Below are 25,528 nucleotides of genomic sequence, written 5' to 3'. Positions count from 1 at the left end.
GGCGCTGAAGGCTAGTGGGATACGAGATCCTACGTAATATTTATGAAATTCTGCTGCTGCAACAGATCAATTGAATAAGCGGAGTCACGCGGCTCGGTGCACGACACTTGACGGAGTCCAGTAACTAGAAAACCACATTGGCAGCAGCAGCCTGGTGGGGTTTGTACTGGAGAAGGATGGCAACCGTATGGCACAGATTTACAGCCTGGTGCTGCTGCCTGGTGGGTCAAGGGTGATGACGTATGCTCTTGGTTACGGTAATAAGGATGACCTTGTGCGGTTGCCAGGGTGATGTACCTTAGTTTTGGCCGCGGTATTTTACTGAGAATGTGGATCAAGGGTGTTGGTGATGTACCCGTGGTCCTGTATTGTGAGGTGAGTTGTCGTGTGACGAGCGATAGTATTCTGGAGGTACGAGAGGTCGGATTCACTCACGATTCGTAGGATAATTATCCCAGTAACTTTAGAAATTTACTTAACATTTATTCACGAAGACCTTTGAGCGCCATTTATGTGAGGTTTTCTGTGAGTGATGATGAGTCAGATGTAAACTATCGTGAACACAGTGATGTAATAATCATCTCACTGATATATATATATATATATATATATATATATATATATATATATATATATATATATATATATATATATATATATATATATATATAGAATTGAGCGCGTGGCGATTATATATAAACTCATAAACCAGGTGAAAAAATAAAATAAATAATTTGCTTAAGCGCATTGGTGTATTTAACACATGTTCAGAAGCAAATTGCGCACAAAATCACCAAGAGCTACATGTTGTCTCTGCCACACAGTGTGTGTGTGTGTTAGCTTGATTGCTAGATAAACCAATTTCACTAGCGTAATTTTCGAAACTGAATAGTTTTAACATAATATTTATATATAACGATCTTACTTGGCTGCTGCCTTCCTGTACAGTCAATACTGCACACATTCATAATAAACCAAGACATGCCAGATATCTTTCTCACTGATTGATATCGTTGCGTGGTGTATTAACTGGCTCAGGTTACGTGCTGGGAGACACAAGTGACGGGTTATTGAAGCAGGAAATATATGCAGTAAGCAGCGACATGTCCCCATACCTGGTTGATGAAGCCGCCAACATAACGTTAACGACTAGATGTGCTATATTATATGTGGGTGAATTCGCCAACATAACCTGGCGTGTCGACCCTAATTGTCATTGGTTTACAATGATTAAGTTACAAATTGTAAATTAAATAAATAATCATTAAGGTGTGTGTGCCTTACTGATTAGTTTGTGTATGCTGTATATAAAGTACAGTATATGCTTTTGTGGAAATTGTGGGCAGCCTTAAATAATGTAAACTACCCAGCAATTTCACCAAGTGTGCAGTTGACTTTACCCTTTTTAAAGGACATTGTGTGACGTGTACTGTTTGCTATATTTAGAGTAGCTTCACTATTTTTACCATGTGCATGACGTGAGAGAGGATGGCATATTGGCTGCTCAGGTGGTGGGATGAGAACATTTAGCGTCGCTGCCGCCACTTGCCACCTTTGGCGTCGCACGGTGTCATCTTCACATATCTTGGCATATGAGCTGTTGTAGGCAGATCACGGTGACGGCAGCAAGGGTATTATCATACCTCTTATTATTACATACTTTAGAGAGCCATCTGGTTTAAATCATAACGACACGCAGGCGAGCGGCTCATCAGGTGTTGGCGTGGGATCTTGATAAGATTTTAAGAAAGTAAACGAATAATGCATTTGGGAATATTTGACAACTTGGTAGTAAAATGTAGCTGTTTAAGACGGAAGTGCTTACTTAGTGTGGGGGTATCTGGTGGTACAGTATAAGGAGGAAATATATTACTGTAGTCATAATAAACTTGGCCAGTCATTCGGACAACTTAATGGGGTATTTAGTTATTATTATTATTATTATTATTATTATTATTATTATTATTATTATTATTATTATTTATTGTTATTATTATTGCTGTATTATGAAATTCATCTTTCTTTCTTTGGTTAATTTTTTGTTTAGATTCTTAATGTTTCCTACCACTGCTTGCTGAGTCTATCTCGTCTGTCTGTGTTCACCCAACCTTAATTTTTTTGTTTCCTTGTGTTAGTGGATAGATCTTGACCAAAGTGCACAGGTTTATCACTATCGGGAAAGGTACATTTTCGACCAAAATTACCTGCTTAGACACTGGCTAGAATCAGGAGTAAGGGGATTGGAGTTTTTTTTTTATTAAGGAGTTTTTTTTATTTTGTGGTTCCGACATAATACGTGACGAAAAGCATTATTATTAGATATAAACCATTCATACACTATATAACCCAGAAGTAGATGCCTGTTGAGTTTTGTGTCAGCCACAAATATGTAAACCTGACACTACCTTCAACCGGTGCCGTAATTTAACTCCTACACTCTTTATAATGTGACTTTTGTCTATGAAACTACTGTACTTGTCAATTTTCTTTCTTTCTGATTTTTAAACAATTTACAGAATATATATTTCATGAATATACATACAGTATACTGTACTGTATGTCTATATTTGCCTAGAAAATGTATCGCCAACTCTCGTGTTAAGTCGCCATTTGTCAGTTTCGACTTAATGGTGTGTATTGTCCACTCATGATGGTTGTGATATTTTATGAAAGTTAATTTACTTTCAGCGTAGGTATAAATTGTTAGTGTAATACAGATACAAAGAATAAAACATTTTTTTGTATTTCAGGCTGTGCACGTGGAAGGTCAACTGGAGGCAGAGAGCTTCAGGTGCCTGTGGGTCGGTTGTAAGGTGTATGACAAAGCCTCGTGCTCTGTGTCGTGGTTGGAAAGACACGTTCTCACACATGGAGGACACAAGCCATTCAAATGTATCGTTGACGGGTGTGGTCAGAGATTTACGTCTCAGGTAAGATGATTGATTCAGCCACACCTTAAGACACCTCAGCCACCTACCTTTTACTGACAGGTGGGCTGACTCTCAGTGGTGTTGTTGCAAGTGCACAAGATACTTCATGTCAGATTTTATTTTATTATGTAAAAATATTACAGTATGTAAACATTTACCAAGGATAACACATAAAGTACCTGTTTTAGTACAGTTAAACTTATTTCCAATGTGGTTTCATGATTGTCTGGAAAGGTAAAACTCACTATACAGTACTCTTTCCATGTTATCTGGGGCCGGATACTCAAAAACATTTATGGGACTGTATGTCTTTGTGTACCCCGTAACTGGTATACTCAAAACAAATATTTGACATCGAACTCCGTAAGTTAAAGCCCATAACTTACACCAGCCCCTGAAGCTCTGTAACACTCTCAACCCGATTGTATAAAAAATAATAATAATATATGTTGTAATAATGCTTGTTCGACTTATTTTATCATAGAATAATGAAGAAAATGTTTTTACATCAACATACTGAAATATAGTATTTCAGTTTGTCTTTTTCATAAAATTTTTGTTGCAATAATACGAGGCTTTGAGTGTTTGTAGTTGTCACAGTTTGGAAGAGACGCTTCTTTGGTCATCTTACAAATTATAAAGTATTTTTTACCAAAACAGAAGGTTTGTATTGTTCACACTTAGGGTAAAAATATGTTTTATGACTGCGTAAACTTATAGATAGACCTTATTAATGTTGTATAGCCGTAAATATCCCTCAGTAATGAAAGCCAAATATGAGGTGAAGTGAACATTCCTGCCTAGACTTCGCCTTGTTTTTCTAATATAACACCAATAGCCTGGCCCTATTTTCTTATGTATATGGCTTATGTTAACATGAAAGGCTCTAAAGGTCAGCCAAAATTAAATGATATGCATAAAATATGGATTGCAATTAACTTGATTAATAGGGGCATATAAAACTCCTTTTTCATTCTTAGACCAATAAATGTTTAAACGTGGGGCCTACTCAATTTAGTTATAACATGAGGAATATTTAAATAAGAAATTATACCAATAGGTTAGGTTTGGTTATGTTATGGTATGTTAGGTTAGAGAATGTGTACATGGTTTTTTTTGGTGAGTGTCAGGCCGTCAGTGAGACACTTTGTCTAGCAGCTACCTTAGGTCTAGTTCCAGACTTTTCATGAACAGTATCATAGGGTAGAGTATTAATTTAAGAAAATTTACGGATAATCAGATATATTTTCAGGTTTTAAATTGTTGTTTTTTGTATGAACTTGAAGACAATTCAGACCAAATGACCCAAACATTGAAAGGAAAACACCATGTTTTCCCTAAAATTATTTTCTTTCTCAATTTGGCGACTTGCCACACCATGGCACATACTTCAATCTCACTGAAATTTGGTCGTTTCTTCAGGTGGTTGTCCTTCCATCTTTTGTTTACAAACTAATATCACGTGCATCGCTCTCAGCTGATTTCTCCTTCTCTTGTGATTGGTTGATGATTTTGTTAACTGGGTGCTGATTGGCCAACTAGCTCCTGCACTGTCATCTACCTTCCGACAAGAGAACTGAATTTACAGGGTAAACGCTAGAGTTATGATAACTTACGGACTGCTTAAGGAACTGTAATTAAATTTTGAGTATGCTAAATTTATGGGACTGTGAGGAGTCTGCAATATATGGTACTGTACCTCGCTGATATACGTAACTTATGAGGTGTTTTGAGTATCCGGCCCCTGGCCCTTAAGCTACGCCCCCCCTTCTATGCTAATAAGCTGATTGGTTCATAGAAATTTCAAACTAAATGTGTTTGCAATTGGCAAGCAGACTTGTTATTATCGAAAATAATGTTAAATATCTGGACTATCAAAATGCAAATCATTTCAGGGCATTTCCACTTCAGAGAGGATGTTAGAAATTTTTAAATATTTATTATAAAAGGTCGATATAAATACTGTACACGCTTATATATATGCGCAGTCGGGGGGAGGTAAAACACTCAGGGGAACCAATCAGCTATTTGTAGCTATAGACGAGGGGCTTGGCTTACGGGCCATGTTAGTGTGGAATACTATAGTTCTCAGTACTGTACATGAGTGACAACAAAGTCAGGGGATGAAAAGAACCACAGGGAGAAAGTAACACCATACACCACTTTTAATTCTAACATAATTGGGAATAATTCTATCCTAGGTATCCCTTTAAATTCAATGACTTCATTATATATGTAAAGTACAGTACTGTATTACAAATTAATGGGTTCATTTCATGGTTTTCAAATAGGGTTGTGCCAGTTATCATATCTGACAGATAGCAACTATCCGGCTTGTGGTTGTTATCTGGTATCTGGTGCTTAATGTAACTTGTGCCAATGATGTGGTACAGTACAGTACTGTAACAAGACAAATCTACCCAAAGACACCAAGTTGTAAAGTTATTTTAGATTAACTCAAATTTGCAGTCCCCAAATTTTAGTACTGTATAATAGAGTGCTTTATTGTATATTGTATAGCCATTTACAATGCAACTTGTCCAGGACATCATTTCCTTGGTCACATTCAACAAAATCAATCAAATAGAGTATCTGGAATAATTGGGCCATATCAGAGGTTTTCACCACATTCATTGGTTATGCATCTAGCAGTTCAACAACCAAGTGTTGCCAGTTAAGGAGTTCAAGGCACATACTGTACTGTCAGTCAAGTGTTGCCAAGTTTACCAAAATTTCAAGAGATATGCAGAACCCAAATTTTGAGACTTTACAGAAAATAGGACAAAGATAAATCTAATGAAATTCTCTGATTGCATAAAAAGTTACATTGATACAGAATATACTGAAATTTACTGTGACACATTGAACACTAGACAATATTGTGCTTATGAAAATTACTTGTTACCCTGTACATCCAGTTTAGTATACAGTAAGTTGTAAACACATTCAAAAGATATATGCTGTGATGATGCAAGTGAGGTACTGTACTGTACAGTAAATTGTTTTGCCTCTTAAAACTCGTAGTAAATACATTAAACATCGTTTGCTGCAATGCCTTTAATTCAGTTGGTTTAGATCTAACAGTTATTACTGAGTCTCACATTGCCCAATTTCTTAATTTATCTTATATGTTGTATGTGTAAAGTGAAGAATAAGTCAACCTAGAACTGAACAGATGGAATTATTACCTAAATCTTGATTGATTTGACACAATGTAGTTATGACACGAGATGAGAACCATGTGATGTACTACAGTGAGATCTCTCAGTTAAGGTCAGCTCCAAGGTAACACAATATGTACTTGAGTTTTTGACACACACACACACAGTACACACACAGTACACGCACAGAACACACACACACACACACACACACACACTATCCTGTCATCCTGGAATGACCCCTAAAGAGTGGTAGGATAACTTAAGCATTATTATCATCTTCATTATTGTACATTTCTTCATCCAGAATGCACTAGGTCGGCACGTGAACCACCACTTCAGCACAGCGGCAGCTACACCATCTCCTCGACCCCCCACCCAACCTTCACCCACCAAGTTGATACGCAAAAATGGACGCAAGTGCCGTTATAGAAAAAAGCCTTGGTCAGGTATGTATTATAATATGATGCATATGTCGACTTTATCATAAATATAGCAGTGTACAATCATACAGTAAAAACAAATAATCCATAGCAATAAGAATCTTTATAACAGCATTTTATATGTTATAACACCAAGATCTATATACTGTACTTATTTATTCATTATACTATATATGCTAAGATTTGGTATAAATAGCTGATATATTACTCCTCCTTCCTTCAATGCCACCAGACTCAAGGGCTAAAGCTCCAGTCCGTAAGTAATGTTTTATAGGAGAACTGGTTGGCTGCAAACCTTTCATTCCTTGTTTTTGTTGCCTATTTCTGCACCAAAGCTTTTTTGTTCTTGGGTGTTTGTGTTCACTTATTGTGAACTGTCTTCCTTGTATGTAAATGTTTGAATGATATTTTTGTTCATATGTGGAGTATGTGTGTACAGTGCTGTATATATATATGTGTGTACACACAAACACACACACATTAACCAAATCGATCATATAAAGCATTTTTCATAATTTGCTTACTGGCTTAATTGTCCCTTGTATTGTATTGTATTCTTGTTCGTTATGACTTTCTTTCACAATTTATAAGTTAATGGTACAGTACTTGAATGATCCAGAAACTGCCACTGTAACCCCTGCCTAAATCTTCTGTTTCTTGACTCCACCAGTTTTATACACAATGTAGAATGACAGTCACTTCAAGAATCATTTACCAAATATTCTGTTTGACTTCTGTGATCCACATTTCAAGAGTAATGTACAGTACTGTACAGTATACTGTAATGATGTTTACAAGAGGTTTAATATCCATGTGTTTGCTGTTGGATTTTTAAGTGTTAAGTGCCATGTCAGTCGCCTAAGGCTTGTAATCCTTGATAAAAAATTTGGCCTTAGAAAACAGAAAATTGGAATTTTTACTATAACCCAAGAAAATTTTATTAGAAAAAAGACCTATACCCCTGGTAGTATAAAGTTTCATTCTAATAATTCTTGTAAAGCATAAATAAAGGTAGACAACGACTTAGGTTAACATAATCATTGAACATGAGAGGAGTAGTTTAGGTACAGTAGTTTGATTTATTCCTTATGGCAGAGAATCGTTTCTGAAAGATTACGGTACCTACAGGAAGTACAATCTGTATTCAGTATATTTCTAATCTCTCTCTGTGTGGCTGCTTCTAAAACTGCTAGCAGCCTGTAATAAAAATAAACCATGGGAGTGTTGTTCAAAAGTTGCTCTACTGATGCAATATTAATTTATTTATGCAATATTAACATGACAGAGAAGGTAATATAAGCCTTGTCATCATACACTAAATACACCTGACATGACTTTGGTTTTATTTTTACTTTGAAGACTGAAAAAAAATCACCCATTCTTTTAATATGCTTATAGGCTTTCCTGCATCCTGTTTCCATCTCTGTGAATTTTTTTATTTATTTATTTATTTTTATTATAATAATTAATAAGTATGTGAGAGATGTTTAAAGAGAGGTGGGTCATGTTTATCCAGCAGATGTCATAGTTTTGCATGTGAGTGGAGGTCGGTATCATTTATATGCTGTACTGTACCCCAGTTGATATGGCTTAAGTATGGTGTGTGCGTGTGTGTGCGTGTGTGTGCGTGTGTGTGTGCGTGCGTGCGTGCGTGCGTGAACAACAACAACAAAAATTACCATCAACCATGAAAAATAATTTTAGTTTATGTTCAGTGGGTCTATCAGTTCTACTTATTAGCTCTACACATATTAGTTGTATTAAACATGAATCAGAGAGAAAGAGAGAGAGAGAGAGAGAGAGAGGGGGATAGATAGATAGCTAGAGAGAGAGAGAGAGAGAGAGAGAGAGAAGAAGAGAAGGATAAAAGAGGGGGAGTTAGAGAAAGAGAAAAATGGGATAGAGCAAGAGGGGGGGTAGAGAGACAGAGGGGGGTGGGAGTGCACATTACTCAAGATTATACAGGCAACATTTTCCCCCTTGATACATTAGAGTGTAGTACACTACTGTAATAATTATATAAAGAAATATTGCATTAGCTATTTTTTGAAATACAGTAGAATAATGGCTAGGGAAGGTTTTGATTGGACATTTACACTGGTCTCGATTAAATATAGGTTGTTGTAGAAAGGCCTTATCACATCATGAGTTTTTTTTTTTCTTCTTTGCACTTTGATTTGTTAGCATGAACTGAATCAATAAGCATAAGTGTGATGCAAAAGAAATTATACAAGAATAGGTCAAATACTGTAGTAGAGATCTCTCCAATAGGCACATTAATTTAGGTTTGAGAAAAAGATTTGTGAAATTCTGCAGGAGAATGGTAGACAAATTGTTCTGAGAGAAAAAGTAAATGAGAAGTGCAAAAATTGACGAGAGTAACAACAAGTATAATGAAAATTCACAGAAAGCAGAAAATGAGGTACTTTGGTAATATAATTAGAAATAAGGGGATAATGGTAGATTAACTATGGGTAAAATTGGGGGTAGAAGGGACAAGGGAAGGTAGAGGATTGGTAAAGACAGCCCAAAACACCTGTAAATGGAGGACCATGGTTGCCAACCCTGAGATCTATGGATGGTCCCTTGATTAGGTGATATCTGTCTTCAAAAGTAGTAGCCTTTGGCCCACGATATGACGGTATGTTCAGTTAACTTAAGCAGTAAAAGGTTTGAAGTTAAATCGCTAGAAAGATCACTTGGGTGTTTTAAGAAAATCAGCTTGGATAAGTCATGTGGTCGTATTCAGAAACGTGAAGCGTAGGGTACCAGTATCCCCATGCATACAGTTGATATTCAAGAAGTGTATTGCACGGCATGATCAATGCTTAGTGATATTCGTATGGATTGCCTAAGGATTACTGGAATGTTCATGGGAAGGGGGTTTTCCCTATTAAAAAATGCATTAATAATTTATGCATTTATTAGTACAGTATCTATATGTAAGACATGTTTGAATATACTTTCGAGTAATTAAAAAATAATGTACAATATTATAAAACAATAAGCAGACTTCACCTAATTTTTAGAAACGCTACTGGTGTTTAAAGAAACTATATTATCTATCAGAGCGATTAGACTGGAAGCTACGTAGATAGATGTTAAGTTTGGTAGGAAAAGTCGTGCATGCCGATATATGAGAAACATTGTGTTTGGTTCATTAGGTTATTTTGATTTTTCTATTTTGGTCGTTTTCTTTTCTCAAAAATTTTTCTGCTCGTTAACCTGCACACTTTTTCCATAGTATGTGTCAAATAACTTTTTGTAGAATTGAATTCTGAATAAATTTTCTAGGTTATTGTGCAAATTGATATTAATGGAGATATAAGCTTTTCAGTAGTCAAAAAGACCACCCATTTTCACAAGTTGATAGCCCTGGAGCAAGGCACACGGTGTGAGCAATTTGGAATATGCACTACTCCAATGGTGTAGGCATTTCCTACGGTCGTGATTTCCTCCCTATAGGGATACCCTATGCTTCATGATCTTGAACATTGCCAATGGTCTGGCAGGTTAATTTCTAGAGCCTGTCAGTGTCATGAGTTGATTGAAGTCTTCTCTACAGAATCCTTGCCAATTTTATAATTGTTTATTAGTGTTCTGAGACTATAGAAACATATTTCACAAAACTGGATGTTGGTCTATTGATAGTTTTAATACTATATACACTATAGTTATCAGAGTCAAATTATGGTTAGCTATGATATGAGATGTTGTAGGAAGAGTAGCAGCTGTAGTAAAAGTCATTTCCATCTGTTTTGTACAAATTTCTTAAATTTCTTAAATTTCAAGGGCTTTAGTTGCCATATTCATAAATATAGCCAAAAATTTAATGGTACAATGTACATTTACAACAAATTTTATTCCAGCTGCCCGAATGTTTGATATGTTTGATGTGGGTGTGATGGAATGTGTACGGTGGAGGCTCATGTGTGTTACGCAGATACAGAATGGAGGTGCTACTCAGCCTTCAAGTCAAACCTTCACACTGAGACCACAGGTTAGTACATTACAAAGACATGTAAAAAAGTAGTTTTAGGCATATAGTCTACCAGCTAGTGCTAGGTTTCTGCACCTGGGTGGGTGTAGAGTCGGAAAGTGGTGCAATTCTTTATTACGGAGCCATTTCTATGGCAACCAACATCAAATTATCACAAAAACCTATCTTCATTGAAACTGCTACAATTTTGCTATTAACATGGTGTTGAATGAAAGGTCTGAGATGGCTCTAAACAACCATGTCTTATTGTTACTGTTCAGGTAATTTGCATATAATTTTATTTTTCCATTTTTTAGTTTTCATTTCTGTTGTGCATTTGTTGTTGCATGAATGGATTTCATCATACAGATAGTGGTGACCTCCACAAGGAGGCTACCAAAAGCCACATCGCAGCAGATGAGGTCACAATCCAGGAGATCATTGAAGAGCCTTGAGATGTGGACATGAAGGGATTGTTACATTTTCTCTCTTTAACCTAGATGTGTCACTCAGAAAGACACAGAAAAGTGGGATACTACCATGGCTTGAGAAAGACCATGCCACTGTTGAACTGCTAAAGTCTAGCAAGCCAACACTGGGTGTAATTGATCTCATGATGTTACTTAGGATACTGACACCACGATGTGCATCACGTTTGATGAGCTCTCAGATCAGCTATTGGATACTATTCTTGGTCTGAACTGCCAGTATGTTGCTTCTGTTGGTGACAACTTTGCGAATGAGGAATCAATCATATCGGGTGAAAGATTCTGCTGTGGCAGTGTTCAAATACAAGGTAAAAGGAACCCAACAGAACTGACACCACTTCCAAAATAATGCTTGAAGATGTTGTCAAATGCAAAGAACAAGGTCAATATTACTGACTTTCTACTACATGATTGGATCATCAAGTTACACCATAGGCTGAAACCTGGCTGTGAGGTATACCTTTGCTGAAGGTGGTTCTAGGAGGCCACAGTGAAGTACTGGAGCTCAGTACAGGTGAAAAAGCTGACTTGCATTTTCTTCATATTGCACATGGGAAATAGAAACTGAGAGTAAATCGGTTACTTCTATGTTGCATCTATGTGTTCATGATACTGCTGGATGCATAGTTTAAAAGAGTGTTTTTTTTGCGACTGGTGTATGTCAAAGAAGGAGATTCATTCCAATGCATGTTGTGGCAAATGAACTCAGAGGAGATATGAGCCATATGCTACCTTCGGTTGTGTAGGAAAGCAAAAAAGGCTGAAGATGGTTGAAGCACATCCTGAATTGATTGGTGGTCTAAAACAACTTTGAGACAGTATCTGACATCACCCAGGAAACCAAGGAGGTCTAAGTGTCACTGGTGTGTCTATTGTACTGTGGAAAGAAACATGTGTTGTTTGATTTAGTATGGCACAAATTGTTTGCAAAGATGAACACAACAAATGAGAAACTGCCATGAATTTAGAAGTTTACACCGTACCAGTACCTGAAGGTGTCACCTGCTGGCAATGGGTGGATGATTGATGATGATTGGCACCTTGCACCAAACATGATGTTGCTTCCTTGAGTACCCAAAGCAGTACAGTGGTCCCTCGATTAATGAACACAATTGGTTCCACAGAGTCGGTTGTTAACCAAAAATTTCGTCTACCGGTAATAGAATTAACAAAGCATTAAATGTAAACTAAATACAGTACTGTACTATACAGTATACTGTACAATAATAAATAAAAAACAAGAGAATACTGTATTTTAACTTACTTTGAGGTGTGTATGTCGTATTCCTGGCAGCTTTGTTTACATATCAAACAGCTGATTGTTGAGGCAGTCGATGATGACATGTCATATTCTTTACAGAGTGCATTGGTTCTAATGCCTTCTTCATGTTTCATAATAATTTCTGCACTGTATATTATCAATATGTTAACTAAATTTCAGAATGACCAATAATTTTAATATAAAAAATGCAAAAATATTCAAGAGCACAACTTTATTGATATTTACTCCACTGTAAACGAATGTAAACATAGAACCAATTACTGTATTGGCGGACTAGCCGATCAGCTGATGCGCACAACAAAGCGTGTTTCTCGTAAGGCTGTCGTTAATCGAAGTTTTGTTCATTAATGGAACTGAAAATCCTTATGGGAGCTAATGCGCTAACCGAAATTTCGTTAATTGAACTGTTCGTTAATCGAGGGACCACTGTACTAGCATTTACTCAATGTAGCTACCATGCAGATTGTTCTATGCAGAGGTATAATGTCACAGAGATGATATGTTGTGTTCTGATTTATACTAATCTGTTTTATACTAATGCAGTGTTGAGAACTGCAGCAATTGGGAATTGAGGACTCTTTCTTTGAGTTGGACACAGATCCTGATTAAGATTTATAAAATTTTTAAAATAAGACTTGTATAAAGGACAGGATACATTATACTTGCAGAGTTATCAACCCTGAGAAGACCTACCTTTGCTTAGGGGGAGATAATTTACTTACACTTGTGTACGGGATCCCCTCTGTGCTGAAAAAAATCATCTGGCATTAGCCACATAAAACATTAAAAGTGGCATCCACATAGTGAAGGGGTTAAGTACTCAAAATCGTCATTTACATAACCCTAAAGCTAAGGCTTAATTGTTAATTTCCTTAACCTTCATTCCTTACAATGAAAATTTTTTGATGACCTACAGTAGATATATTTCTTTTTGGACAGCACCATTTTGAGCCACCAAGATGCAACAACAAATACACAGTGGAAATGGAAAATGTAAGAAATGGAAAAAATTCAAATTTTTTAAGGTTGTGATGTCATAATTATATGCAAATTAGCTGAGCAATAACAATGAGACATTGTTGTTTAGAGTAATGTCAGACCTTTCATTCAACACCAAATATGTATTTGTCATAAATTATTGATGGTTGCCATGGAAATGGTTCTGTAATAAAAAATTGCAGCACTTTCAGACTACAGTAATACCCTGCTTTACACGGTTCTCGTTTACGCATTTCTACATTTACGCGGTACCCCGCCAGAACCGGAATTCCCACTTTACGCGGTGCATCTACTCATATACGCGGGTGAAGTATAATTTTTTTAATTAGCTCATAAAATTCATACAAATTACCCGGCCAGAATATAATTTACATTGCTGGAATTCTTACAATTTGATGATCATTTTGATTATAAACATCATGGATTTTGCATTAGACATACAAATTTTAGATCTAATGTAAGAATTTTGTTTACACAGAGCAAATATGTTATCTTTTGTGCAAAATATATGACGTGTATATTCAAAATATTCCTGGTCTTGCAAGGAATCCAGCAATGTCAATTATATTATCCTAACTTTAGTCTGAGGTATTATTTATTACTAAAAATGTAAATATACTGTTTTAACCCAAACATTTCTCAGAGAGGGGGGAGCCAGCGAGTGAAGAGAGGGGGGGGAGTTGAGTCCATTATTTGAATGGACATTAACCTGGCGACTGTATTTCTCTTAAATATTAATTGTGTGTGCATACCATCATAAAATTAAGATGTTATTTTTACTACAACATAAGTATTGTGTCGGTTTTGTGTCGGAAAAGGTGGAGTTTGGGAGTCGGCCCAGTCTCTATTTCAATTAATCCCATATGTTCTGTTATTCCATTTACGCGTTTCCCGTTTTACGCGGACCTCTGCGGGTTCAATTGACCGTGTAAATCGGGGTATTACTGTACATTATAGTCTGCATTTACGCGGTCAATTGAACCCATGGAGGCCCGCATAAAACGAGAAACGCGTAAATGAAATAACAGAACATATGGGATTAATTGAAATAGAGACTTGGCCGACCCCCAAACTCCACTTTTTCCGACACAATATGTACGTTGTAGTAAAAATAACATCTTAATTTTATGATGGTATGCACACACAATTAATAATTAAGAGAAATATCAATAATATTAGGTTTTTTAACACTTACGTTAGTAGAAAAGCTGGGTTGGCACACGTGGATGGCTGGTTCCGAGGCAGAGGGCAGAATAGTTGCCCTCCAGTGAATCACTTTCACTACTCGCAGAGGTTTTCGAGGAAGTCCTCAATACTACGTTGACGACTAGCATTGATGTTGTCGAGATAAATTTGGATATACGGCTCCATAACTTTCGTCAGATGGTTATTAAACACTTCATACCGATACTTGTCTGGGTCATTGTCAAGGATGAGCTTAAGTTTCTCCCCCAACTCGATGATTTCCTTCACATTATCATGGCTTGGTCCAGGTAATTCAATGTTTTTCTCTGGTGGTGGGGATTCTGCGGAAGCCATTGTGTGTTGCGAGGGGAATAGCGGGCACAAGACAGAACTGTATACGCGGACTGAGAATAATGAGACAGGCCCTGCTAGGTCAGCGACTTCTTCCCTCTGGTGGCAGGGCACGTCATGTTACATTAGACCAATCACAGCTAGCGGCGGAGGGAATGCGTGGGTGGTAAGGATGCGTGGCCCAATCACAGTCCGATATGACGTCAGTGGTAACGTAAGAGCGGCCTAATGCGCACCACTCATCGCGCCGCTTCCCGCATATGGCCAAGAATGGACCTTGTGAGTAAAAAATGGCTCAGTGGTCTGGACCTCTCCAGCCGCCCGCCACGTAAATGACCAAATTTACCGTGTAATTAAAGCAGTTTCATTCTGGCAAGGCACGGCGTAAATGACCAAACGCGTAAACAAAAACAGCATAAATGCAGACTATACTGTACATCTATCCTGATGATGAACCCCATACATCACCCTAACAACTGGTACCACTAGACCTCTTTTGGGATTTGGCTGGTGGACTAATATTGCATGGTTTTCAGATAAACACACATATAAAGGATACATAAAATATTTTTTTACACATTCAAACTTTTATTTTCATATTATTTAGTAATTAGTTATATTTCCTTTTGATTTTATCATGCTCAAGTCTTCTTGGTATGGACTCTGCCAACTTCACAAAATAATCACCATCCATCCCCATTGTCCAAAAGTACTGATGATATGTCTTGTAGGAATCTACTGATGTATCAGTATCACCAGTATTGGCCCATTTTTGTTGTACAGGTATTGGTATCGGCCAATTTTCAGCCGATACTTTCATAGTTTTATTTTTTAATTTTTGTCTCTGGTAGTGAAAACTATCCATTTCCATTATTACACATATGGCAGATCTAACCGTGAGTGAACTACTCTGGAATGTAACTAGCAGTTTTTATTTTCTCTAACATATATTAAATATTCTGGGTCAGTAAATGCGTACTATCTTTGTTCACTGTACAATATTAATACAAGATGTCCCCACTCGTTGGAACAGCACTTACTTTGTGTTAGAATGCTTATTTGAAAAAAAAACTGCGATTGCAAACTACTGCCTTGAAGCCCCCAACCTCCCTGTGTTTGATGCAAAGAAGTTTTACTTATTGACAAAAATAAGGGAACACCCCACAGCTTTCCCTCTTCAGTAGCTTATTGTTCATAAGAGCTGCACTGTATTTCTTGGCCTCTTAATACTGTGCCAGATACAATACAGTATAAGTACTGCACTTAGATACAAATTCTCCTTTGCCTTGGGGAGTTTACTCTTATAATATCATAAAACATCTTTTTTAAACATATTAATGCTATACAGTACTGTACTGTATTTGTCTCTGTTACAAATATTTCTTTAACTCCTTGTGAACTGGATCACAATTTACTATTATTTTGACCGCAACTGTTGTGGGATATGTTTGGAAAATTTACCTTTGTGATCATACAATATTTGAGCATGAATTTGTAATGCTCCAAACTTTTTTTCATTATTATTATTATTATTATTATTATTATTATTATTATTATTATTATTATTATTATTAAAGTATTATCTCTGTTAGCCGTAATCCCTCAAACCTGGAACTCTCCGATAGCCAGAATTTAAATTTTCTTGGAAAACTGTTCCCAAAGCTGGAATTTTCCAGAAAATTCTGGCTTTGGGAACAATTTTCCAAAGGGGCACATTTTCTGGAAAATTACAAAAAAAATTTCCCAGTACCCGGGGATGGGGGATATTTTTCCAGGTTCGAGTGTTGAAATAATGCATCATTCTGGAACTTTCGAGAAAATTTTGACGTTACTCAGAAAATTCTGGGGATAAGGGATTTTTTCCGGCTTTGATAGAGTCATCTCGTTATCCGGAAATCTCTCATTTCCGGAAGTGCTCTGCACCAATTGTTCTGGCTAATGGAGATATCACTATATTTCAATTGTTCAGTTACCTATGCCTTTATTGAGATGAATCAGAAAATTGCTTTTCTTCTGGGCAGTGTAGTTACATCACCTGTACATGAGTCTTAAGTGTGCAAAGTAGGATGATTTTCCATAGTGAAGTCCCAACTTAAGATCATCTGAAGATTAGGCACCCTAGCTTATTGCACTTGATGATTAACACCACATTGCTACCTTTGGTGGTTTGGTTAAATTACATTAAGTTAGGTTAGTGTTTAGGTGTTTAATCATCAGGTGAAATAACCTGGGGCATCAAGTCTTCAAGTGATGCCTGCCTTCAGTTCTTTGTTTGTCTTGTAACAGCCTACCATACAAAAGAGAATATTCTGTATAATACTGTACAGTATAATGGAGTACTGTACAGTACTTTGTCTACCTCAAGGTGATCCATTTATGCGGTTTGACATAAATGCTCTTCACTTTTTGAACTTGGTAATTTTTGTTCCCATAGGTTCTAGCAAGACGGAGTTGTTCCAAAGGAAGTAAAGAGGTCCTAGTAAGATGGTGTCCACCAGGAGTGTAAGTACCTTGTGTTAAGTATTAATTGTTTTGTGTTGATTTAAGTCAAAAGCCTCCTGTGGGCAGGGTCATCCTAGCCCTCGGCTTTGAAACTACAAGACTGGGTTTTTTACCTTGGTGATATTATGCAATTAATTAAAAGTTAATAATATTAGAACATAAGAGCCATGTTACTGGTAAAACTTGTAGGTATAGGCATTTTTTAGTACTGTACAGTATAATTTTAACACTAACATGACCAGTATAAACATCACATACCTGTATAGGCTGCAGACTAAAAGTGAATAAACTTTATTGATCACTTCAGTACATTTATCTCAAATAGTAAATGTATGCAATTGTCAGACAGATGGGAAACCTTAACTCTTCCAAAATTAGCTGTCTGCCCAGGGCCAGATTGTGATAGAATACTGTCCATAGAATCTGAGAAATATCCACCCCCTCCCCCCTCTTTTTTTTCAAGCTTTATGATTGATTTTCATTGTGCAGTACATTTGAAATTGTGTTGTTAGGATGTTTGGTTGTTATTCTACAAGTACAGTATGCTTTTTAAATTAATATGTTTAGGTAGGCCTGCTCGAATCTATATATTTTCCACTAGCCCATTAGGCTAGTAATTTCTCAAATCTACTTGCCCACAGATTTTTACTAACCCAAAATATATTCCAAATTATGGAAATACTGTACCATGTATATAACATTTGAAGTGATTGAGTAAAAGTTACGAGATAATATTTCACAGGCAGCACAATTTTAACGCACCCGACTAGGTAATAAATATAAAATTTAACCTGCCTTTAAGATTTTTCATTCACCACAGGTGAGTGGGTGAATGAGTTTATGAATCCCTGCTATGTAACGAATTTGAGAATTTATACAAGGTAATTGTTTCAATTATTTGCAGACTTGCTGATGAGTGGGTTGAATTGGACCAGCTTGAAGAATCGCGGAGTGTGCCCCTAGAGCAGCTGTCCCCAGAAGCCAAACAAGCTGTTACTCAGTTATGCTTTCCAAGCTTAGCTCGGCCTCAAAAACACAGACGCAAATGCCCCTCATGTCCAAAATCTTTATCTTTAGATATATCTAAAGCAGTGTGATGTTAGGGAGAAAGTAATTTTTTTAAAGACAAAAGTTAGGTCTTGATCTCATTCCATTACGGAGTAACACAATGTGTGTGTGTGTGTGGTGTGAGCATTCCCCAGCCAGGTGTTGTGTTTGAGGGATGTTGTAGTGCCCACAGTTGGAGCTCAGAATGTTGAACTTGTCGATTATAGGAATCCAAGTGAATGGACCAAATATTGGACCAAAAAATGATATTCTGTGCAAACTAAAAAAGAAGCATGTATCTGTGTGTACAGTTGCCTATGTATATTTGTAAATAGTGTGAGAGTAGAACAACCAGCATAGTTTGTCCACTGCCAGGAGCTCTTATACTATTATTATGTGTAAAAGGGTCAAGTGACCAGTGTTAGGGTAATATATGTCATCCTTGTGAGCCAACATTGCTCCTCCCAGAAAGATTTATGGCATCTTACCTGAAAATCATGATGCTTTTTATTTATTGTTGTCAGATAATGCAAAATGTATTTATATTAAATACCTGATTTGTAATGGTTAGTAGTAATAGAGTCATAGAGACTGATTACTAACAGTAGAATAGCTGCCATTTATCTGTAAAGTGGAGTTGTAATGCTGATAGATGGCCACCCAAAAAAACACCACTGCCAGACATCAGGAACATCTAAGCCAGACCAGGCCACAAACAACAAAACGGGTGCCCATTATGTCTGTTTGTTTGTCATGTTGTATGTATCTAACTCGATATAGTTTTTTTCTAATACACTGTCCTTAACACTGTACAGCAGATCTGGTTATGCCAGTTTGCAGATAAGGTGTAGGAGGATTACCCCCACCTTACTTTTTCTTCTCTCCCCCCACCCCCCCACCCAATTTATAAGTTAGCTTCATGTGTGAATGTTATTTTGTTATTTATAAGTCCTCAAAGCTTTGGACTACAGTGGGGTCTGGCTCGAGATAGTTCCTAGAATGCCAACACTGCCCATTAATATAAGATTAATTATTTTATTGTATTTTATATTGTCTTAATATTTTATTTTCATTTCCTGTCCTTATTTCTTTTATGTCCACTTTATAGGGTTGTCGTGAACATTTTACTGTAATGTATAACAAAGCATTTTGTACCATATTATGGTAACTGCAGCTAGGTTCTTAGTCTCACCTGTTTGTCAATTTAGATTTACTTCTTAGACTCTTTGTTAATGTGATTTGTTTTCATTGTTTAATTTGTATACTTGATATCAAATTACCTACCATTTTATAATTTCCTGTACTCAGTTTCACGTCCATTTCCTTTGCTTTAACTACTCTTGTACTGTATAGAGGGTTGGTGAATACTTTTTGCCTCCCATGCCCAACATTGGTGCCATATTTATACAAAAGTGAACCCACCCATAGCAGTAATACATCACCCCTCCTCACCAACAGACAGACTTCAGATACGCTCAATGTGATCTCTTTGTAGAATGCAGGGACTTGTTACCCTGTTAACAAATATGTGATGTGGTGGAAGATAATTGTATGCCTCAGTAAGGGACATAGTTTGAACCATCTTTTATAAATTCTAGTTGTTAGTATTTATCTACATAACCTAAAAGTAATTTGTTTTACTCTAGTGGAAAATCTATACTATGAACCAGTGCAAACTTGTTACCTATTAAAATCTGGATATATTATTTATCGTCACAAACTATAACAGAACCAGAACTGGCTTAGGCATCCATTTTCTTCTACCTAGCCACAAAAATCAAGGTTGGCGAGTTGGCTCTTTGCTGAGTCGCACTGTCATACTAGTCACTTTGGGTTGTGTAGGGTTGAGAAAGCAGTGCTTAAGTTTAAGCTTAAAGATTTGTATTTTACTCATGGACTGGGCTACAGTACAGTATAGGAAGATCCTCACTTGTGATTAGAATATATAAAGGCTCTCTGTCAATGTTACAGGAAATGTAAAGTGAACTGTGCACTATTAATTTATTAATGTCATAGTAGTAATAGATTTGCTTTCTCAGGTTTCTTTTGTGATTTGTATTACCTCAGCTGTTTTACATAATCCTTCATATAAACAAAAAAATGGGCATTTGATGTTGATTCAAGTCAGTAAAATAGATTATTGAAAGCTCACTCAGAGCATGTAACTAAGTTGATATACACACAGTTTGATTAAAAAGAAAAATTAAATGAAAGTTAACATTTATATGAATTGTGTATATTTGCTTACCAAGTGACACTGCTTTCGAACCCTGCACCCCTCCATTCCCTTACTCCCCCACCCCCAACCCACCCACCCCTACCTTGGGACCCCTGCACTTCTCCGCCATGATTTTAAGACATTGTTAAAAGAAGCCTCATGTCCTGAAGCCAATTCATCAGAGCAAATGGGGTATTTCATCTGGCATGATATTGCAGTTACTGTATGAATATTGACTAATATGATCAATGTAATAAAATATCAATAATGATTTTAACACAACAAGCTTTGTAGAAATTAGTTACTGAGCATATTTTTCCATTTACAAATTACATTACATTCATTCCATGTTTGTTCTGATATTTTAAGACAACTTACTGTATAAAGGACTTTAATTGTGCTGTAAAAAAAAAAGGAATTTATATTACTAGAGATTGCATTGGTGCATTTTTACAGAATATTATGTTACCTTTTGAAGTACTTGTTGGAAAAGCTAGGTCGAGTGGTGGAGAGTGTAGGTTAACCCTGGGTACTCCAGGTATACCCACAGTATTCCCATATGTTATCATGTTCTTTGTTGATTTAAGTAACCCGGGGATGGCTGCAGCCTAAGCCATATGCAACATGTACATCCATTTCCCAATTTCATTTTCATTAGTTTTAACCTGTCCTGTGAGGATGTGGTTAATATTGTATTTATTTATATATTTCTGTGTCCTTTTTGCCTTCAGTACAATGTAACTTCAGGCTGTATTTAGAAGACAAAATTCAGTCAGCAAACTTACTCTTAATAGAGTATTAAGAATACTGAAAACACACTAACGGTAAATTTTTTGTGTGTGAATTATGCATCTCCTTTTTTGAATACTAAATATATGTTAGAATGTCTTATTTGACCAGAGTCTTCTACGTACACTTTTTTTTAGCTGTTGAACATTTATACAGCTGCTGTTTTGTTATTTTTTGTACTTTTCTACTTTATATACTCATCCTAAGTGTCCATAGCACAATGGGAAATAAGGCAGAGTAAGTGGAACTGTATTCATTATCATAACTTTGAACATGTGTTAGATAAAGAAGACATAGAAAAAGTTGTAAGAAGACAAGAGAGAGAGCACAATGGTCAAATAGTGAATGTGGGTGTTGTGGGTGTCACATTAGTCATTTAAAAGTTCTGTTTGTGGTACATGACACCATTAAGTTGATGAGGTTGTAAATCTGGGCAGTACTGTACTAATTATGAGGATTGTAGATTACCAGTTTAATGTCCCAGGGCTTTGCGCCTTCTGTACTTAATTGAGGGTTACCCTGATGGTTCACCAATATCTCAATAGGAATATCCAGGAAGGATAGGGCGGTGAAAATAGGGGAGTTTTTATTATTATATATCTGTAATGCCTTTTAAGTTCATAGTTACTATTATTTATTAAAACATTAATTTCCAAAAGTATTAACTATTATGTGCTCAATTTACTTTTGATTCTCATAGTTACACCTACATAGGCTGTGCTTTCATCTAAATGGCCAGGGATTTGTAACACAAAAGCCATGACTTTTAACAATTCAGACTCTTATGTGACTTCATTAGAGATAAGAAACCTCCAGTTTTCAAGTAGCTCTTGTCAATGAAACAATATGAGTTGTAATTTAGGTCTTATGATTCTATGTAAAAACTGATGCTCCTCTTGGGACACTGATGTAATGGTTTGTGTACATCATTTAACAGTTTAAGGACCTAATTTCAATCTGGTGACCAGCCGAAGAGCAGGTCATCACTGGCCATGGTGTGCTCCGAGCTAGTCACTGTGCTATCCTGGGATCTACACTGGTGTACTATGTCAAAAAGATGCCCACAAGTCCATCAGACAATTATATAAATATTAGTTTAAGTAGGTCCATCAGTTATGCAAGTTTTCTTTGTTGCTGCTTATTCATTCATACAGATACAAAAGGAAATTAGTCAGTTTGTGTCAATAGAAAACATGAAATCTTGTATTATTTACTATTGAACCAAGATGCAGTAAATTTATTGACTATGTCTTTATGAAATACTTCTGTAATATGAGCCATTGTCATTGGCTTCATAAAATGACTCCTCTTTTCACCCCTGATAATTCCTGATGCAAGATCCTAAATGGGCATTTCTTCTTAACCCCCATAATTTTGCTACAAGTAGAGCCCTGGCCACAGCATATCCAGTGCCTTTCCTCTGCAGTAGGGAACATATCACAGCTTCTTATGTTCTTTTGAGTCCCTACTCATCATGTAGGGCTGGAAAAGTGTGATGCGTATGAATTGTGGGTGCTGTTGTAAAATGCAAGTAAATCTTGTCTCTGAAGTTAGTCTGACTACATGGCAAATAATCTATATGAAATTAGGGTGATATTGTAACCTTAATTACATGGGACTTACTGCTAGTGATTGACTACTTGTATAGTATAGTTTCAGTTTTAACTACATTTTCAATGCCCCTGTCTCAGCACATCAGCGCCCAATACTTATTACAGTAGTTGAATTGTGAGCACATATGAGGCAATAGCCACCAGCTTCATGAGTCAAAGTTCATGTTTGTACCTTTAAATCAGTTTACTGCATAAGTAAGCTGATGTTAGTGTCAGAAGTATCTCATTTCTCAAAGTGGAGATCTCAAGCATTGGATGTTTCAATTATATATTTACTTTTGTTGGGGGGTGTATGTCTTAAGTGTATTTTCCAGATACTTTTGTTATTATAGTGATACTTGAAACTAGCACTGCCAGTAACAGTCAGGTTATTAACAATAAGGGTATGTCAGTAACAAGTGTGCCAGCTACAATTACTGCCTGCATTTGCAGATGATAACCATTTGTAATGCCATTTCATTCAACTCTCGGTGCTTGTGTGTGTGAGGAACTGAGATATCATTCCATTGTGGAGGCTACTTTAAGCTAACACATGATCATAAGCCACATTTATGAACTTTGTTGGAACTCCAACAGATCTAGTTGAAACACCAAATACACTTTAGCCACTTCAACACCTAAATTTGAAAATATGGCTCCTTGCCTTGGAAGTGTTGTTATGACTTTGTTTTGAGAGGAATTTTACGGTCATGGTGCGCTGATGTTGCTCGTGATTTCAATGATCTCGTACACTGATGATTACTGTGAGGCTCATTGGAGGTTCATCACTGCCAATGTTAGGAAGCCAATAGTGTACCCACTGCCTTGCATACAAGTGAAACTAATGTTAATTAATATTAATTTATTTTGCTGGACCATGATGTGAGAAGACGCGTGTTCCTTTAGCATAGGGCCATGGAAGGTTTGTGCTCTTCTAATTTCAGAAATGATCATACAGTACTGCATTTGTTTTTCACTTTAAAAGTGAAATTTTCTTTGGAAAAAGAAATATTGTAATTCACATGAATGGCAAAATATAGTTTTCTTTCATAAAAAATTTACCTTTGCATTGAAAATATTAACATAACTAAATAGAGTTGTGAAAGAGCATAAACTTTGAACCTCATCCGGCCCTATGGTACAGTGTGTAGAATAAATGTGACAAGCGGACATTCTATTTTATTGTTATCCTTTTTTAATAGCTGATGCAAATTCATCTATGTATGTACATCTTTACATGTTCACTGCATTTCCATTCTTTATTTTCAACTCATTACTTTGTTCAAATTCAACTTAACTTTCTCTTCCTTTTCACATCCTCCAAATTTTTTTTATTAACTACAGCACTGTCATTTGTAAAGCATATTCATATACCATTTTACTACCAGGTAGTAGGCAGCTATCAAACAGGGAGGCATTTAATCAACTGGCAACTCCCAAAAGAAAATGCATTATCAGGCAAACTTCCCAATTAATGGCATGTTCAACTAACATGAAATTGTCCAGTTGGTCACAGACCCAATTTTATTATTATTTCATGACATTTAAACAATAATCACCCCATGATGCTGAAACCTTCTCAGTTGCAAAAGTCAGAACTGGCTGAAAAAGTTTGAGCTGCTGTCTTTATTGATGGCTAGAAGACTTTCCCTCTAAGTGAAAGGAAGAATGTATGCAGCTGGTGAGAGAAGTGTGATGCTGTACGGCAGTGAAACATGGGCAGTTGAAGAGGATGACACAAGTAAGACTTGAGCGAACTGATATGAAAATGGAGTAGTGGATGTAATGTGACACTGAAAGACAGGAAGCCCTGTTCAGAGCTATGAGGGTGACTGGGTATTGAATGTAGTCTAGTGTGGTAGCATTATGTTAGTGTTACGGTCCATGCATTACTTGCTTCCTTTCATTTTCAGCTACCCCCGCTGGCTAGCTCTCCTGGTGAACAGGAAAGCAGCCTTGCATATGTCTTCCCCTGCCAATACACAGCCTCTTTATCACAAATCCTGCTCTGCCTCCTTGTGACAACACACGGTAACCGAGTGCCTTGTGGCCCCAGGCTAAACCAGCAGGGGATCTCAAAGCAGCAGTGGGTCCCAGATGTAAGGCACATAAACCCACCGGCATGTGGACATGTCCTGGCACCTACCAACCACTGGCCCACTGCCTTGCGGATTAACCCTGAACAAAAAATCTGCGATGGAGCCCCGCATCAGGCAGACATGCTTACAGAGCTCCAGTAAGAACCCAACGGCGAAACAGGTGACCAACATGGGAAACCAACTACTACACCAGTGGATGAAGGCAATGTAAGATGGACAGGCTACTAAAGCGAAACCCAACAAACTGGGCTATTGGCAGTCCATTGTAACTTCCCTCTCCCCAGTTGTTGCAGCTACCTGCACCACTGGATCAGGAAAAGGGATTTGTGGTTACAGCCTGCGCTCCTGCCTTACCACATAATCAACTCACGTGCAGCCATCATCCAGCTAATCATCATCATCATCAGAACCCCTAAACCCCCAAAAGTCCTATGGCAACAGACAAGTGCAGATGCGGACTGTC

The 25,528-nt window shown here is 36.9% G+C and overlaps 1 protein-coding gene across 2 annotated transcripts in view; it reads left to right on the top strand.

Moving 5' to 3' along the window:
- LOC121878343 overlaps positions 1-24,136 on the top strand; it is a 112,183-nt gene extending 88,047 nt beyond the window's left edge. The window contains exons 3-8 of one of the 2 annotated variants that reach the window (XM_042384509.1): positions 2,751-2,930; positions 6,399-6,540; positions 6,767-6,790; positions 10,404-10,534; positions 17,253-17,320; positions 18,225-24,136. In XM_042384509.1, the coding sequence (XP_042240443.1) occupies positions 2,751-2,930; positions 6,399-6,540; positions 6,767-6,790; positions 10,404-10,534; positions 17,253-17,320; positions 18,225-18,417 (738 nt within the window). In that variant the 3' untranslated portion in view covers positions 18,418-24,136. The remainder of the gene's footprint in view (positions 1-2,750; positions 2,931-6,398; positions 6,541-6,766; positions 6,791-10,403; positions 10,535-17,252; positions 17,321-18,224) is intronic. The other variant, XM_042384510.1, reaches the window with a different exon arrangement.
- Positions 24,137-25,528: the final 1,392 nt, after the last annotated feature.

Source organism: Homarus americanus, unplaced genomic scaffold (genome assembly GCF_018991925.1).
Source record: "Homarus americanus isolate GMGI-L3 unplaced genomic scaffold, GMGI_Hamer_2.0 scaffold41027, whole genome shotgun sequence".
Classification (NCBI taxonomy): domain Eukaryota; kingdom Metazoa; phylum Arthropoda; class Malacostraca; order Decapoda; family Nephropidae; genus Homarus; species Homarus americanus.
This window is presented reverse-complemented; position numbering and strand designations above follow the sequence as displayed.